The sequence below is a fragment of the Leopardus geoffroyi genome, chromosome B4, assembly GCF_018350155.1.
Source record: "Leopardus geoffroyi isolate Oge1 chromosome B4, O.geoffroyi_Oge1_pat1.0, whole genome shotgun sequence".
NCBI lineage: Eukaryota > Metazoa > Chordata > Mammalia > Carnivora > Felidae > Leopardus > Leopardus geoffroyi.
The window spans coordinates 57386436-57402434 of NC_059341.1; the positions used below are offsets into that span (position 1 = coordinate 57386436).

Below are 15999 nucleotides of genomic sequence, written 5' to 3' on the forward strand. Positions count from 1 at the left end.
TCTAAAATTCAATGATTTGCAATTCTGTTCCTTGGGTCAAATCTTTCTGTTCTTAAAAGCCTCTTTTGAAATGTGCCAATATTACTCAAACAGGTAATATTTTGATTCCCAAAGTCCTTATAATTAATCTTTTCTAAAAAGAGGCAGCTGAAACAAATCAAGCACAGTTTGATATCAGGTAGAAAAGGGATAAATGGGAAGATGCCAAAAACGGTAAAACTCAAGAAATTGAGTTTGGGGAAGCAGAAAAAAATGCTGATTGGCAAAAGTGATAATTGTTCCCAAACTTAGACTCTTAGTCCCAATTGGTTTCAATAAAAAACAGATTATTCATGAATTTGTACATAAGAAGAACACCTCATGTCCCCCACCCCAGCCCCCGCACCGCCCCACTATAAGATCAGTGTTCTTGAACACATATCCAGTACAACACTTTTACTTTATTGCCCTTCAATATTATCTAAATGCTGGTCTGAAACTGACACGATTCACTGGTCTTCTCTCCCCTACCTTTTTTCTATCAGAAACAAAACAAAAACGAAAGAAAAACAAACACATTTAAAGAAATACTTGCCAAAATTCTGAAATGCTCTGAGTAATCTCAGAGGGTGCAAACATATTAATTACTACAAATTAGTCCAAATAAAAAGGCTTGAGGGCATATAAAAAAGGACCAAACAAGATGACCTATATGCTTTCTCTCTTGAATAAAGCTAGCAATTGGATAACAACTAGATTTCTTTTGGAAAGATGATTCCTACCTGGCTAATCAAATCTTAGACAATTATGCAGGTGTACTGATATCAAGGGGAAACATTAGGTAAAGTCTGTTTTTACTTGAAAAATCTTCTGATCCTATGTTAAGTTGAAAGAGGACCCGAATGAATTATATCTCATCTGCAGAAGAAAATAAACTTTTAGTTTGTTGGGATCAAATAAATCATACTAAAATCCAGCCTTCAAAGAACTATTATTAATATGCTAATATTCACTTGGGCAATTTGGCAGCTGGTCTTGGGTTCTGTGGCTTTTTCAATTGACTTGCATAGTAGAAAACAACACATTGTATTGTTTGTGCATGACACCAGGCAGTGGTGGGAATCAACAAGGAAAGCCAAGTAATATCTAAAGAGATGTGAGCAATGACTTGATTAGAAGTAGTCAGCAAAGATCTGTATATTCTGAATGGCAAAAGACCATAGGGATTTTTTTTAATGTTTATTTATTTACTTTGGGAGAGAGAAAGGGAGGGAGAGAGAGTATGCACACTGCACACATGTGTGAGAGTGAGGGAGGAGCAGATAGAGAGGAAGAGAGAGAATCCCAAGCAGGTTCTGGACTCTCAGCACAGAGCCCAACAGGGGCTTGGTCTCATAGACCATGAGATCATGATGTGAGCCAAAATCAAGAGCTGGACACTTAAGCGACTGAGCCACCCAAGCATCCCAAAAGACCCTAGGGATTAATGGGAAATATTTGAAAATACAGAAAATGACCCATATAGAAAATAATGGGTTTGGGGACCAGAAACATCACATCTTAACCATACTATGCTCTATACATTAGCTATGTTATTTTAGACAAATCAATTATCCTCTCTGAGTCCCAGAAACCCTAAAATGGGGTTTAAATATAACAATAGATTCTCATCAGCTTAAAAAATGAAGATATATATGCTTTTAATATTAGGGAAAAAAGTCAATGAAGGAAATTGAAAAAATAAAGATTCTTTCTAGCATGTATGATTTACAGGAATAGTTCAATATCAGTATTAAATAACTTGTCATGGTTATGATCTTTTCTTTTCTTTTTTTTTTAATTTTTTTTAACGTTTATTTATTTTTGAGACAGAGAGAGGCAGAGCATGAACAGGGGAGGGGCAGAGAGAGAGAGGGAGACACAGAATCCGAAATGGGCTCCAGGCTCTGAGCTGTCAGCACAGAGCCCAACGCGGGGCTCGAACTCATGGACCCTGAGATCATGACCTGAGCCGAAGTCGGCTGCTTAACTGACTGAGCCACCCAGGCACCCCATGGTCTTTTATTTTCTATGGCTAGAGCAGTGGACAAGTACTCATTTAAAAGAAGAATTTTGGTAACAACTCTAAAAATTGTTGAGATTTTTTTTCATTCCTCTTGTCCATCATCTACAATGATGTATTTAATCTTTTTTATTTTCCAATTGATGCTCAGGCATGATGGCTTATAAGTCTAGTACACACTTAAATTGAAATTTTCTCCTATTCCATTACTTCAACTTATACAGAAAATAATTAAAAATTCGCCATTTATGAAGGCTCAAATGAACATCCTGTTTTGGTATTTCACAGAGCAGTCAAGACAAAACAAAAAACCCCACAAAAACTCCATTTTAAGAGGTGGTGAATATTTCCTTAGTTACCTAATCCAAAATTAAACAATGCATGAGTAAATGGTTCCTCTATTACTCCTTGAAATTGGGATTCATATAAGGTGATGAGCTTTGCTCCCCAGCAGACACACATAGACAGAAAGAGATGGGCTGTGGATCAGCTATCATAATGGACATCCCTGAAATAAAGCTCACAAAGCTATAAAACTCATAAAAAGCACATGCATGAAATGACAGAATAGAGTGTGACTGTCAAATGTTGACTCAGTAACAGTTAAACCCCTTCTGGCTGCACTTTTTTTTTTACGGTCTACTTCTATACTAATGACACAGGAGGAAGAACGAAACAAAAAAGGTTTTTAACCCTCCAATTATGTGAGCCTCACAGACCACCAAAGAAGATGAAAGATTATTTATAATGTCATAATGATTTATCAGTTGGAGATTTTTCTCATAAGCTTAAGTAAAATATAAAGAAATAATGCATATGTCTATCCCCTCAACCTTTCAGTTTCACCCTTGCTTACTGAGAACACTGTTTTTGTAAAAAATAACCATCCACCCACATAATCTAACAGCACAAATGGGAGAAAAGGCTTTCTTGCAAATTGTATATAAATTATATACAAATACATACTCTCTCTTTCTCCCTCTCACTCTCTCTCTCTAACACACACACACACACACACACACACACACACACACACACACTTCTCTCCAAGACTAACAAAAATGCAAATTGAAGAAATCACTCACTAATTTTACTCTGGCCAAATGTAAATGTATCCACTAGGATATTCCCAGACATGTTGATACTCTGAAATCTGGTATTCCTTAGGGATATTTTCCAATCATTTTCTCCATCAGAGAATCAATCATAGAGATATGTGAGCAAAGGGGTTGGAAAGGTCCATAAATGTCCTCTAATCTAGTCATCTACAAAATCAGCCTTATCTAATCTTGATGCTTTCTTTTTCTAAATTCAGAGATTCCCCTAGTGGAGAAAATCAAGCATCAGAACACATAATTTTGTTCCACAGTCTAATTTCCTTTTATGAAATTTGGTAGCCATCTTCATGAAATGTTTCCTGAAGCTAAGTATTCATTTTAATAAATATTTACCCAAATAAATATTTTAGCTACATTTCTTAGAAACTTAGTTTCATCAGGCAATCTGATCAAATGGAAATGTACTGGCAGATCAAATTTTCTTTAAAAAGTATTGTGAAGTTGTAGATGGAATGGTTTTGAAGGAAACACAGTTAGTATGAACTCAAGTCTTAATATACACGAATAATTTTCCAAGACTTGTAGATGGAATTGATGAATGCAGATTTATGATTTTTAAATAATTGGTTTTAAAGTATGAGAAATATTAGAAAGCTAATGACAAATAATTCTGTTTTTCATGAAAGAAGAGAGAAATCTGAGGAACAATGACCTGAGCAGTTAATGGATATTCCAGAAAAGACAGAGCTGATGGCTATAAAAATTAGCTAAGAGTAATTAGTAGAGGATGTAGTGACTAAAAAACGAGTATGGATTCAGTAACAAAAACAACGTTATAACGACTTCAGTTTATTTTTCTATAGGAATTAGAATGTGGACCATGATGCTCGATGGCCATAATATTTTGGGCTTTGGATTATGTTCCTATCAATCCCCTTATTGTCATGCTGGAGAAGTTGCATGGGGCCAATGAAAAAGAAAGTTGAATGAGGTGGGAAGAGCAGATCAAAAACATCTGTCTTTAAGTATCTTAAGAATTAACTTATTAAAAAAAAATCAAGGCTTGGTATTGTGAGAAAGGGATAGAATTTGGTCATACGTAGTCAAGAGATACAACACTGACCGATGGTTTTAAGTTATCAGGTGAAAGATAATGAACCACAAAGAGTTGTCTAATAGTCACAAGTCTCTGTCCATTAAATGAGCTGCTCAAGATGTAAAAAAAAATTCCCCTTTCTGGAGATTTTCAAGTATGACCACCTGCCTAGCATATTAAAAATATCGAAGAGGAAACGCAACATCAGATGACAGGTTGGATTCAAGGCCTTTTCATTTTCTTTCAAACCTGCAACTTTACTAGACACTCCCAAAAATAAAACTAAAACATTGCGACCAATGTATAAAACTATAAATATTTTCTCTATCCATAAATGACAGTTTCTTAAAAGTTTTTAAGTTTCAAAACTTAACGGGACTCCACTTATAATGGAGAAACCTACAATCATTCTATTATAGTCAAGGAAGATATTGCAAATTATGAAAAAACCTTGAGTTATTGAGGTATATTTTGTGAAGAGACTGTCAAATAGCAATCAGACTTACTGATTCAGGTACTTTGTGAAAGACACACTTATGTACCCAAATTCAACATTGCTAATTTAGTCCTTAAAACTGAGTAAGTTTTAAGGAGAGAGGAAGAAGGTGCTGCCAGAGAGAGGCAGAAGGTGCTGAGGCCTGGGGGTGTAACGCACAAAAAGGCCACTCAAAGCAATCTGCAGAAAACAAATCAGTCATAAAGAAGGTACACAGGAACACTGCCATGGCAAAATATTGGCCCTGGCTTATTTGTCACAGTTGTGTTTATGGTGTGTACATGTGGAGGAGAGAAGGCAGAAGAAGAAAAAAACTAAGACTCAAGTTTTCAAATGTTTGTGTATGCGGTCAGCATCCAACCAAAATCTAAAAAAAAAAAGACTTTGTTATATTTCAAAGCAGGGCAGATATAGACACTGTGCACACCGAGTTAAATCAAAAGGGTTAACATGAGAAAAACAGGAGGCCAACAAAGAAAAATAATAGAATTTATAACTGACACAGGATGTCCGGTAGGTGGGAGGGCAGCATAGATGTAAACACAAAACCTGAATATTGTCTTACATTAATTATTCTATAAACAATGGATAACTCAGTTATTGAGATACAGAAATGTACAGACAGAATTTTTCTCTTTAATTTTTCCATTTCATGGAATAAAAGCTATAAAACTGCTAGCATTCTTATGAATGTAGCCTCAGTAGCCAGTAGTTACCTCAGTTAAATAAATACAATTGGACTATTGGAAAGAGTCATGGCTTGGTCCAGAAAAGCTGGGTCTGACAAATAGAAACGGGCACATCGGAATTATTGTTCACTTTTCAATTATCTGTGGTTGTTTCAAGGGAAGGGAGAGAAAAAATACAGATTAGAATGGATATTTAAAATTTCAATTTAATAAACAGCTACAACTTCACATGTTTTATCAGCACTGCTTATGAGAAGCAAAATAAATAAAATGGAGCATGTTCTTTTTGTTTTCTCTGCCCCTCCTCTTGTGTGCGGTGGAGGAAGAGAGACCCAGGAAGGGAGCTGACACAGGAAAAACAAAGTAGTTGGAAGAACAATGTATGAATTGTGGAGATGGTGGTTGCTTAAAGGAGATTTTTTTTTTAAGTTGATCTATTATTGAGAGACACAGAGAGACAGATCATGAGTGGGGGAGAGGCAGAGAGAGGAGGAGACACAGAATCCGAAGTAGGCTCCAGGCTCCGAGCTGTCAGCACAGAGCCTCACACAGGGCTCGAACTCACAAACCATGAGATCATGACCTGAGCTGAAGCCGGACTCTCAACTGACTGAGCCACCCAGGCGTCCCTTAAATTAGATTTTTTAATAAAGCCTCAAATCATACTACATAATACACATGACCAACACTGGCCCAGGAGCTAATCATCAGGCAGGGGTACTTTCTTGAACTTCTTCAGCCTGGTCCATTAGAAGACAGACTGAACTTCAAGCCACAAGACCTTGGTTTAAAAACTGATCTTCCACTGGAATTCCTGTAATCTCCAATCTCATTTTTATTCTTAATTAAATTTTTTTTAATGTTCAGTTTTATTTTTGAGAGACTGAGAGAGACAGAGCATGAGTGGAGGAGGGTCAGAGAGAGAGAGAGGGAGACACAGAATCCAAAGCAGGCTCCAGGCTCTGAGCTGTCAGCACAGAGCCTGACGCAGGGCCCAACTCACAAGCCATGAGATCATGATCTGAGCTGAAGTCGGACGCTTAACCGACTGAGCCACCCAGGCGCTCCTCATTTTTATTTTTAAAATAAAGATGGAATACTGTTCTGCTCACATTACAGTATGAGACTGAAAGCTGATGTGAAATCACTTGGGAAAGGGTAAAGCACAAAATAAACATCAGTAGCCATTATTATTCCTATGACTCAAACAAGTCTTTCTCATTTGTGGGGGAAAAAAAAAGAGAAGAGCTATGATTGAAAAGATCAAGGAGATCCTTGAAATACATGCTAAATTCAGAACATTTTCCTCATAATTTTTAATCTGATTTGGTAGTTTGCAATACACGACAATAGAGAATACAACACATCTAGTAAATATAAGAAGGTAACTGAAAAAAAACAAACGTCTGTATCATTTCAGTGCTTTAATGTTTAAATGTCTCTAAGATGACTATTCCATCTTGGGGATGAGGAAAGGACCAAGGGAGAAAAGAAGGAAAGACCATTCTTAACAGATTTTTTTTTTTTTTTTTTATAAAAAGAAAATGTCTGGTCCAACAACAAAAGTGATTCTTACTTTCCTTATGGGAATTAGGAAAAATGGAAATGTGGGCACATGTATGTCAATTTACAACCCCATCACCTTGGCATGACTACTGCGTATTATTCTTCTAGCCTTTCTAACATGCAACATAGAAATATACTTTAAAAATATCTAGATCGTTCTCTACATGGTGTTTTCAAACTTGCTTTTTTCAGGAATACTATTGTAAGCCTATCATGTCTTTAAATGCACAGACAATTTCAATCATCAGAGAGGCCTGTGGGTGTCTATCCGAAAGCCCAATTTGGCATGCCCTGTGTGTCTCATTTTATTGGACCATCCTGCACTAACCCCTCTACCAGAATGATGTAAAGAACACAAGACTCTCTGTTTGAAAACATGCACAGCTTTTCTAGGCTTGAAAATTAAACCATAAAAAGTTTACTGGAAAAAAAAAACCTTTAAAAAGCTCCTTAAAAACTCACACCATAATTGCTCCCCACCAAGCGTGGGCACTTGCTAGCTGCAAGTTGTGGCACTGTGACAAATGTAGCAAAACTGAAAGCGGGCTATACTAAGAGAAAGAAAAAGTCTTCCACTGGCCATCTGTGAAAATAAGGCATGTGGCCATTAAATGCAGAGGCTGTAAATATACACAAACTCCATGAAGCAAATGGCAAAAAAGGACTAAACTTCAAGCTCAAACAAATCAAAATGTTTAATGCATAGTTACCACTGCTGGACGAAAACAGCTCTGATCTTTGCAGTCTGCAAACTCGGCATGTATTTCAATTAAATACCCCCAAAAAGAAAAGAAAGAAAAAAGAAAGAAATGAAAAGACACAGAAGAAAACCATCTGGAACAAAAGGCTATAGACAGCCCATACTCAATTTCTAGAAACAAACAGCCCCTTTAACTTGCACCAGCCTGTCGAGAATGTCGATTGGAATTATTGAAAGGCTGACATATAGAGTGATGGATGGGTGATGACATAATACCTATTCGCCTTTTTGTCATGGTCTTTGAAAACTGGCTGCTCTGTGCTGATAATATTCACTAAGGGGTTTTCCTCTCCCCTCCTGTCCCATAAGAAGTGTTCCCTAGCTAAGACACTCAGAATTAAGAAGGTTTTATGAATGAAAAACAAAAGAAAAGAAAACCTAAGGATCAAATGCCAACTTGCACATAAAAAGCTGGTCTAGATTTCCTAATAATCAGTTGCCTAGAAAGCAGTTCCCTATCCATTTTATATAAATTTTCAGAGTAGAGAGCCTCTAATTATAAAAAAAAAGCAAGCATTCAACATCAGATTTTATGTATCTTTTAAAGTCATGGAATAATTAATATGCAAATGTAGAGATTAAAAAATAATACTTTTATAAAGAAATACTATTAATAATTTGTGTTACTGTAGTTTTTCCTAGACAAATTCCAACCAGCAGACTTAAAAGTTGGGGAGCTTTTTAAAAATCAGACATGCGTGCTCACACACAAGTTGGCGCCCCCCTCACCCCCGACCCCCAGGTAAAAAGCTCCTGCTTTTCCAGGGTGCGGTGATGATCTATCTCACTTCCTCGTGCAGGATTTACCTAACATGCCTTTCTCCTTCGTGATTTTTTTCCTCTAACCACTGAAATAGCTGGTTCTAATTTGACTTCTCTAATTCATTTTGACTAAAGGCAACATCTACAAAAGCCATCCATAAATCATTAATTAATTGTAGTATCTTCCACTGAACACAGACGCATGAGTTCCTTCACAGTCACTTTTTCAAAGCATAACCTGTAATTCACAATTCCTCACATGCCTTGTCCTTATCTAAGGGAAGGAGCATGTGTTAGATAATGCTGAACTAGATACACTGTGTCAGTTTCTGAAGAGTTAACACTGCTGGCCCCATCCATCAGATGGCCAGCGAAGCATCAGGAAAGAATGATGGATGTAAAATTATTACAGGCCTGCCATCCGATACACTTACTGCCATTTGTAACTAATGCTGGGACTGACACACTTTTTTTCATTATTAAACATCCACATTAAGTCAACATTGGCCACTGTCATTTCATGTTTGGCACTCCGTTAAAGGGAAAGAAAGAAGTTGACAATAGCAGAAAAAGAGGAGGTTGTAATGGAAGTTTCCAAGTGCCAGGGTTATAAAAATTAACCTCTGTTTACAAATTAGTCCATATGATATTTGGAAAGGTTTCTCATGAGTATGACTGACAAGTGAAAGAGAAACTGCCGTTGTTATTGAATAAAGTATTGTTTAAAATATACCTTTTATTTGCTAAATTTTCACCTTATTCAATGGAAATTTGCAATGAATGTTCACAGAACCTCAGAAGGAAAAGTAAGGCATTTTGCCAGGTATTATTTGGAGTAATAGATGAATTCATAGCATGAGTAGGCATTTAGATTTCAAGTACACTGTAGGCAATTAATGTTTGCTTGGTGGATTAATTCTCTACCTTAAAAAACAGATGCACACATCTGTAGGTTTATTTTTGTGAGTGGCATCAATTTTATATATGAAGGTAGGACCACAGTTGGCCTTAACATGTAGAAAGCATGTGTGAGAACACATATTCATTGGTTTAACCTGTCACCTAAGCAACGTTTTCATGTATGTGTGCGCACATGCTTATGTGCGATTTAATTCTTTACGGACCACAGACAAGGTATGAGGCCCTGGGGACATGTAATGGCACAAGAGCAAAAGTAGTTAGATGACCACAAATACAATATAATGAAAACAAACAGGTTTTATAAAGAAAATGTTTGACAGCTTTGATATTTTTATAATGCAGCTGTGGCTTTCAATGGCCTTTTCTTACTCAATAGCCATTCTGGTCCTTTTCTTCTCTGTCAACATAATCTTTGATCTTAAGATATCCCTTGCTCTCTAGGAGGATAAGGTCTCTAATTCTGTTCCAAAATATCATTCCTGGTAAACTTAAGGCAAGTTCTCTTCCTTTGACCAGTAATTGTCTTAAAGGAATGCGTAGGACCCATTTCTACCCAAATGAGATGTTTGTGGAAGTCAGCTTCAGGGGTGCAGTGAAACATCTCTATGTGAATAACGTAAGAAACACTCCAATGTGAATGAAGGAGGGAGGAAAAACATCTCTATGCGAAAGAGGCCTGAAAAGAGCAAAGAGAAAACTCCTCCTTCCTGAGCTGGCATGGTTGTAGGTAGAGCACCAGTTTATGACACTAAGGGAAAAACTAAGCGAATCACAGAGATTTCAACCCTGACATTGCTGAACTGATAAACTAACACCATGAACTGCCCACTCCAGAACTTCATTATGTGTTAAAAATGAATTATTATTTGTTGAAGCTATTGTGTTTAGACTTCCTGATGCATGTAATGAAACACATGTCTACCAAATACCACAGCGTAGGCATCATTCTCCTAGGTTAACTACATTGGGGGTGAGGGAAATAAGCAAGGAAATTTCTGGAAATTTCTGCACTATTTCAAGTGCATTGGGTTTCTATTATACTAGTACTGCCTAGTGGTATCAGGACAAAAACTGAGGACTTTATGATTCCCTCTTAACTATGGCTACCTTCAAACACAAGGTCAGAACCTGAGTATGCAGTTGATCATATGGTCAAGACTGTGCCAGGCAGGTGTTAATGAAGCAAAGCAGGTGGTTTTGACAAGCCAAATGTATGAGAGTCTTTCTGATTCTTTCTACCTGAGAAGATTTTTTATTCATCCATAACACTAATCTGTGAAGAGCTATGTGATAAAAGATAACATTATCCGAATATGCAATCAGGCTATAATTAACCTGAAATGACAATTATAAATAACACTGTGTCCCAGAGTTTCCAAGAAACCTGACATACACAGTTTTTGGGTATGTTGACACACTTCCAAGAAAAGTAAAAAATGAAAAATCTTTTAGAAGTCTTCAATTAAAATGTGTTTTAGTAAAAATGATTTTCATTATGTGTTTTGGTGCATATTACTAGAAAACATTTGTCCCTATCTTCACACCTCTAATTGTTTTTACTACCAATTACAGCTTTTCAGAATTACGACTCTCTACTTGGGACAACCATGTTGGTCATTTGAAATGTGGAGAAAAGTTTCTGTATATAAGGTTTGCGTACTCAAGAAAACAGATCTGCACTGCGGATTCCAACTATCTGGGTCTCAGGTTGTGCTAATCACCTTTTGGACAGATGAGAGTGCCAGGCTGGATTTCTTCTCTTTTCCCCTTTCCTTTCTCCCAGATCCTTTCTCTCTTTTTTTCTTTTATCTCCCCCTCTCCTTACATCTCCCATACTTTCCGGGTTTTGGAAATTGGGAATATTGCTTTAGTGAGAGAAATGTCCTTTTGGGATTCAAATGGTATGATACAGTGCAGAAATTTACCATATATTCTGTTTATGCCTTTCAAACGGAAGCAAAATTCCAAACCAACTACTCATCTACCTATGCTTTGGCCATGGATAAAGCCAGGCAAGTATAAAAATCTATTAAAAAGGTAGGTATTAGGGGGCGCCTGGGTGGCGCAGTCGGTTAGGTGTCCGACTTCAGCCAGGTCACGATCTCGCGGTCCGTGAGTTCGAGCCCCGCGTCAGGCTCTGGGCTGATGGTTCAGAGCCTGGAGCCTGTTTCCGATTCTGTGTCTCCCTCTCTCTCTGCCCCTCCCCCGTTCATGCTCTGTCTCTGTCCCAAAAATAAATAAACGTTGAAAAAAAAATTTTAAAAGGTAGGTATTAGGAAATTAGCAACGGGATGGCAAAGTGATGTCACTTTATGTGGAAGAATAAGCAGCCACCTTTGTCAACTCAGGTACAGAATCGATCTGATATACCAAAGAAAATGGGTGGGGCCTTTATTCACTTCCTATAAGTAGGCTCACAAACATAAAGGTGCCATGACTGACAGTCAAAATAATAATTTGATTTAAACCATATACTTCATAAAGGCAGAGAACATACTTTCTTGTTCAAGTACATAATACCACCCCCCCATACACAGCAGGTATTAATTAAAGAACATAAATTTGACATTATCGCATTCCCAGGAGTTGCACATAGATCAATCACTAATATTGTAGAAATGACAAGCAAGCTAGTTCAATAGGAAAGGGCAAGGAGAGTTAATACCTGCTTCTCGGGAGAGCTTCAAAAATCACACTTTCACTGTCAGGTACCAAGGAGTCATTCAGAATCGTCTGCTGAAAATATTTACTTACACCTTACAAAAGTTTGCCATGCTATTATAATAACGGAACTGTTTCACTTTCCTATTTTAAGATTTTCACTTAAAAAAAACATAAAAATACAAGACTGTTGCTAATGACATAACTCAGTCGCACTGAAAGGGCATGGTGAAGAGATCTGGGAAGGACAACACTCTTGGGACTGGAGATATCTTAATTGGCCAACAGATTTTGGCAGGTATTACTTCAAAAACAGATTTCTAAAAAGTTCTAATTCTACAAAAGAGAAAGGAACACTGAAGGCAGTGGCTTTCAACAAGAGGCAACTCTCACTCCTGCAGCGCAAATAGAGAAGGTGCTAATCAGAGAGATAAAGTATGCTTGGAACAAGTGGAACAAGAAGTGGAAATAAAGTTCCCTAACAATGGACAACTATGGAGTAAAGTGAATGCAGATGGCTCCACTCCTGTTACTTAATCAAAAGGCTGAGCAGAGTCACTGGAGCCGGCATAAAGTCATGTGTTAGAACAACAGCTGATCTGTATTAGAGAAGATTAACTCGCAGTGCCATGGTGGAGGGCCCAGGATTATTTTATGTACTTCCATTGCCTTACAAGCCGTCAGCACAATTATTGCCCTCCGATCTGAATGACTGATCTGTAACCACAGCTAAACAGCATGCTGCTTAGGGGCCTAGGAGCTTCATGAAGATGAATTTCCATACCATCAAAGTGCTTTTAATGGGCTCCCTGATCCAACCACAAGGCCTGTTTTGCAAGTATATAGAACTCAGGATGAAGGCTTCCTGTCCAAAAGGATTTGGTCGGTTGTCACTTGACAATTCCCAGCCAGCACAGGGGAGGAGAGGGGGGAGATAGGTAGAGTTGTCTCTGCTTTGGAGGATTAAAAAAAAAAAAAAGGGTACAGATGCTTGCTGAATGCAACCAACTGCTGTATCCACAGCTGAATTCAATGCGCTTAACAAATAACGGCAATTTAGCTATGCTTGCGAGGAATAGCTTGAGTCACTTCGCATTAGCATCTGGCTGAGTGTTAAACTCATTTCTACATGGGGAGCAGAGAAAAGGAATTTCTGTTCAAGCATCCTTTCAAGAATGTTTAAATATTTGAATATAAATTCCTTCATGCTTGCTATCATTCCTTCTTAGAGCTGTCACGTTGCTTTTCCCCCTTCCCTTCTGGTGCTTAGCTAGAAAAATTTTGTGCCCTTCTTGCTGCACCAATGTCGCTCTTGTTATGTTGTGTGACTGCAAGGGATGTGTACCTAACCACGCTTTGCTCTCCCCTCCAGGAACGGAGCAGAATTAAAATCATTTCCCCATCCTTTTGACCCATGTTTGGACCAGAGGAAAAGTACAGTTGTGACAGGATCACACATATATTTCACTTTCGCTATGCAGATTGTGAGCTTAGAGATTGCACATCAAATTCCATATAAAACCTGGGAAACCAGAAAGCTATCAAATTAACAATCTGCTCATTCTGGACAATACTGTTTGACTCACAAGCTTCCCATGACGGTTAACTTTCAAGTTGCTGCTAAGTAGCTGATCATTTTTTTTTCCTCTTATTTACCGTGTCTCTTTAGCTATAGAATTGTGAAAAGGAGACTCGGTAATATTTTAAAATTTCAATTCAAAAAAAATCACATATTACCAACATTAGTACATCTCTCTGAGCATTCTATAATAACATAATATTTTTCTGAATAAAATACCATGCAGTTTAGACACAAGAATTTGAAATTAATGTATCTCCGATGAATTCAGAAGTTTCACTGGGCTTAGGCATAACAACAATGTCCAAGTTTTAAAAAGCACATTTTGTTTTATAATAAAGTCAGAATTTCTAACTGTGCGGTCATCTAAAACTTGACCGTGCTTTGCAGTGGAAACATATTATGACAAGCTCAGGATCCTAGTTACTTAGACTGTGAGCGTGGGTATCATCCAAGCTTATGCTGATTAAAGAAGATTCAGGATTTTCAAATCCAGCTCATCCCCAAATACAAGTTAAGCATCTCTGTAGAGCAAAACTTTCACTCAGACTCAAATATTTCAAATGCCATTCCATTTTAATGCAAACAGATGGCAGACAGGGGGATATTAATTGTCAATAAAGTTTGGACATGGATAGAAGAGAATTATAACTCTTCTCATTTGCAGATGGTTTTGATTAGGATGGGCATGGAGATTTTTCTGTATTGACAGAGCGGGGGGGGGTGGGGAAGGAGGGAGAAGCATCATTCTGAGGATGGTGAGGTGAGAAAACAAAGGAGAAAAGCTTTCAGGCAACGGAAGTAGTTTTGGAAAGTCAGATCTTTTATGAACTAACCTTTTCTGTCCGGCAGTTATTGAGACCTAGACTATTCACAACAGCCACCTTCCCATCAAGCACCTGTTGCTCCCGCCGAAGCTGCTCCTTCATCTGCCGAGCTTCTTGGATTGCCTTGGTGACAGCATCATGGTCATTTAAATAACCTGAAGGTGTGACAGAACAAAGGCTATGTTTTGTATAAAGGCATGGAGAGCTTAACCTTTAACCATAAAAACCACGTCCTTTTTGCGTAATGGCTAGTGTCTGGCACATAATAATTTTTCAGTGTCATTTGTCTACGACGAATGAACGCATGAGTAATTGATAATGACTGATTCACACAGTCATACGTGAACATGCTGCCAAGTACCTGTAATGCATACACAGTATTTAAGTGAAATATAGTTTTTTTCCACATGCTTGGAACGTTCACAATATAATTTTTAAGTAAACTTTCAGTTATCTGAATGTTTTGTAGTGCCCAAATAAAACCTATCTTTGATACTTGTTTTCATGTAAGGATCATATTGCAGGATATGGGTATTGATGATTATCACTCTAATTACTGACATTCTCACAGTGTTAGAAAGGTCAGTTTAGAGTTTGTACATAGCACTATTAGCTGTGTTATGTACAGAAGGAATAAATCATTATTAACTAAGTGAAAGGAGATCATCCCCTCACCTCCCCCCCCCCCCATTGATGGTGAAATAAACCACAGGTGGCAGTGATTTGCTATGGATACAAACTTGTAAGAGGCTAAATTTCAAGCATGGAATGTAACCAAATACCTGTGAATTGTACGATCAGAAATTGTGGCTACTGAAAACTACACTCACATTTAATTCACACTTTTCATAAGATGGTCAAATGACCAACTTGTCTATAGCTCCATAATCCAAAATTAGTTAAAAGAAAACAAAACAAAAACAAAGAAAAGAAAAATTGCCAAAATAATTTCTTTTAAAGAAGAGGTTTGAGAAGCAAAACTAATTTTTACCTTAATGTTAACACTGGTCACTTATTTATTTGATGCACATTATTATGATAATCTGCACGACTTTAGGGTAGAATACCAATGGGAAAACACTGTTTTGTAAATATTGAAAGGGAAGCTAATATATCATCTTTCACTCTCCCTATCTTTTAACTAGGGCATAAAATGGCATAAACTGAATCTATAATATGAAATTGCCCAGAAAAGGGACTTGTTTGTGACATGAGGCTAAATCTAACCAGATCCATTGGTGAATTGTGACAGATGGAGGGACTGTGAGACAGAAGGCAGGCACTAATCACACATAAAATGACCGGCTTGCCTCAACATGTTCCATGGATTCCAGCAAACTTTACACCCTAATCCATTTTTAGAACAAAAAACATCTGGGCCATAAATCCTCTAATCTGCCAAAACACGCTATTAAATCCCATGATTTGTTGAAAAACACTAAGATTAAAGAAAGGAAATATAAAATGGCTAACTGCCGTGTTAGGAAAGTGTTATTAATACTCTTTCTTTGTCTCAATTATGAATGTTCTGGTACTAAAGAGC

General features: G+C 37.4%; 1 protein-coding gene across 22 annotated transcripts in view; it reads right to left on the reverse strand.

Annotated features, from left to right (window-relative positions):
- SOX5 (SRY-box transcription factor 5) overlaps positions 1-15999 on the reverse strand; it is a 1013293-nt gene that overhangs the window by 14500 nt on the left and 982794 nt on the right. For all 22 annotated transcript variants that reach the window (XM_045466143.1, XM_045466144.1, XM_045466148.1 and 19 more), the window contains one exon: positions 14466-14611. In XM_045466143.1, the coding sequence (XP_045322099.1) occupies positions 14466-14611 (146 nt within the window). The remainder of the gene's footprint in view (positions 1-14465; positions 14612-15999) is intronic.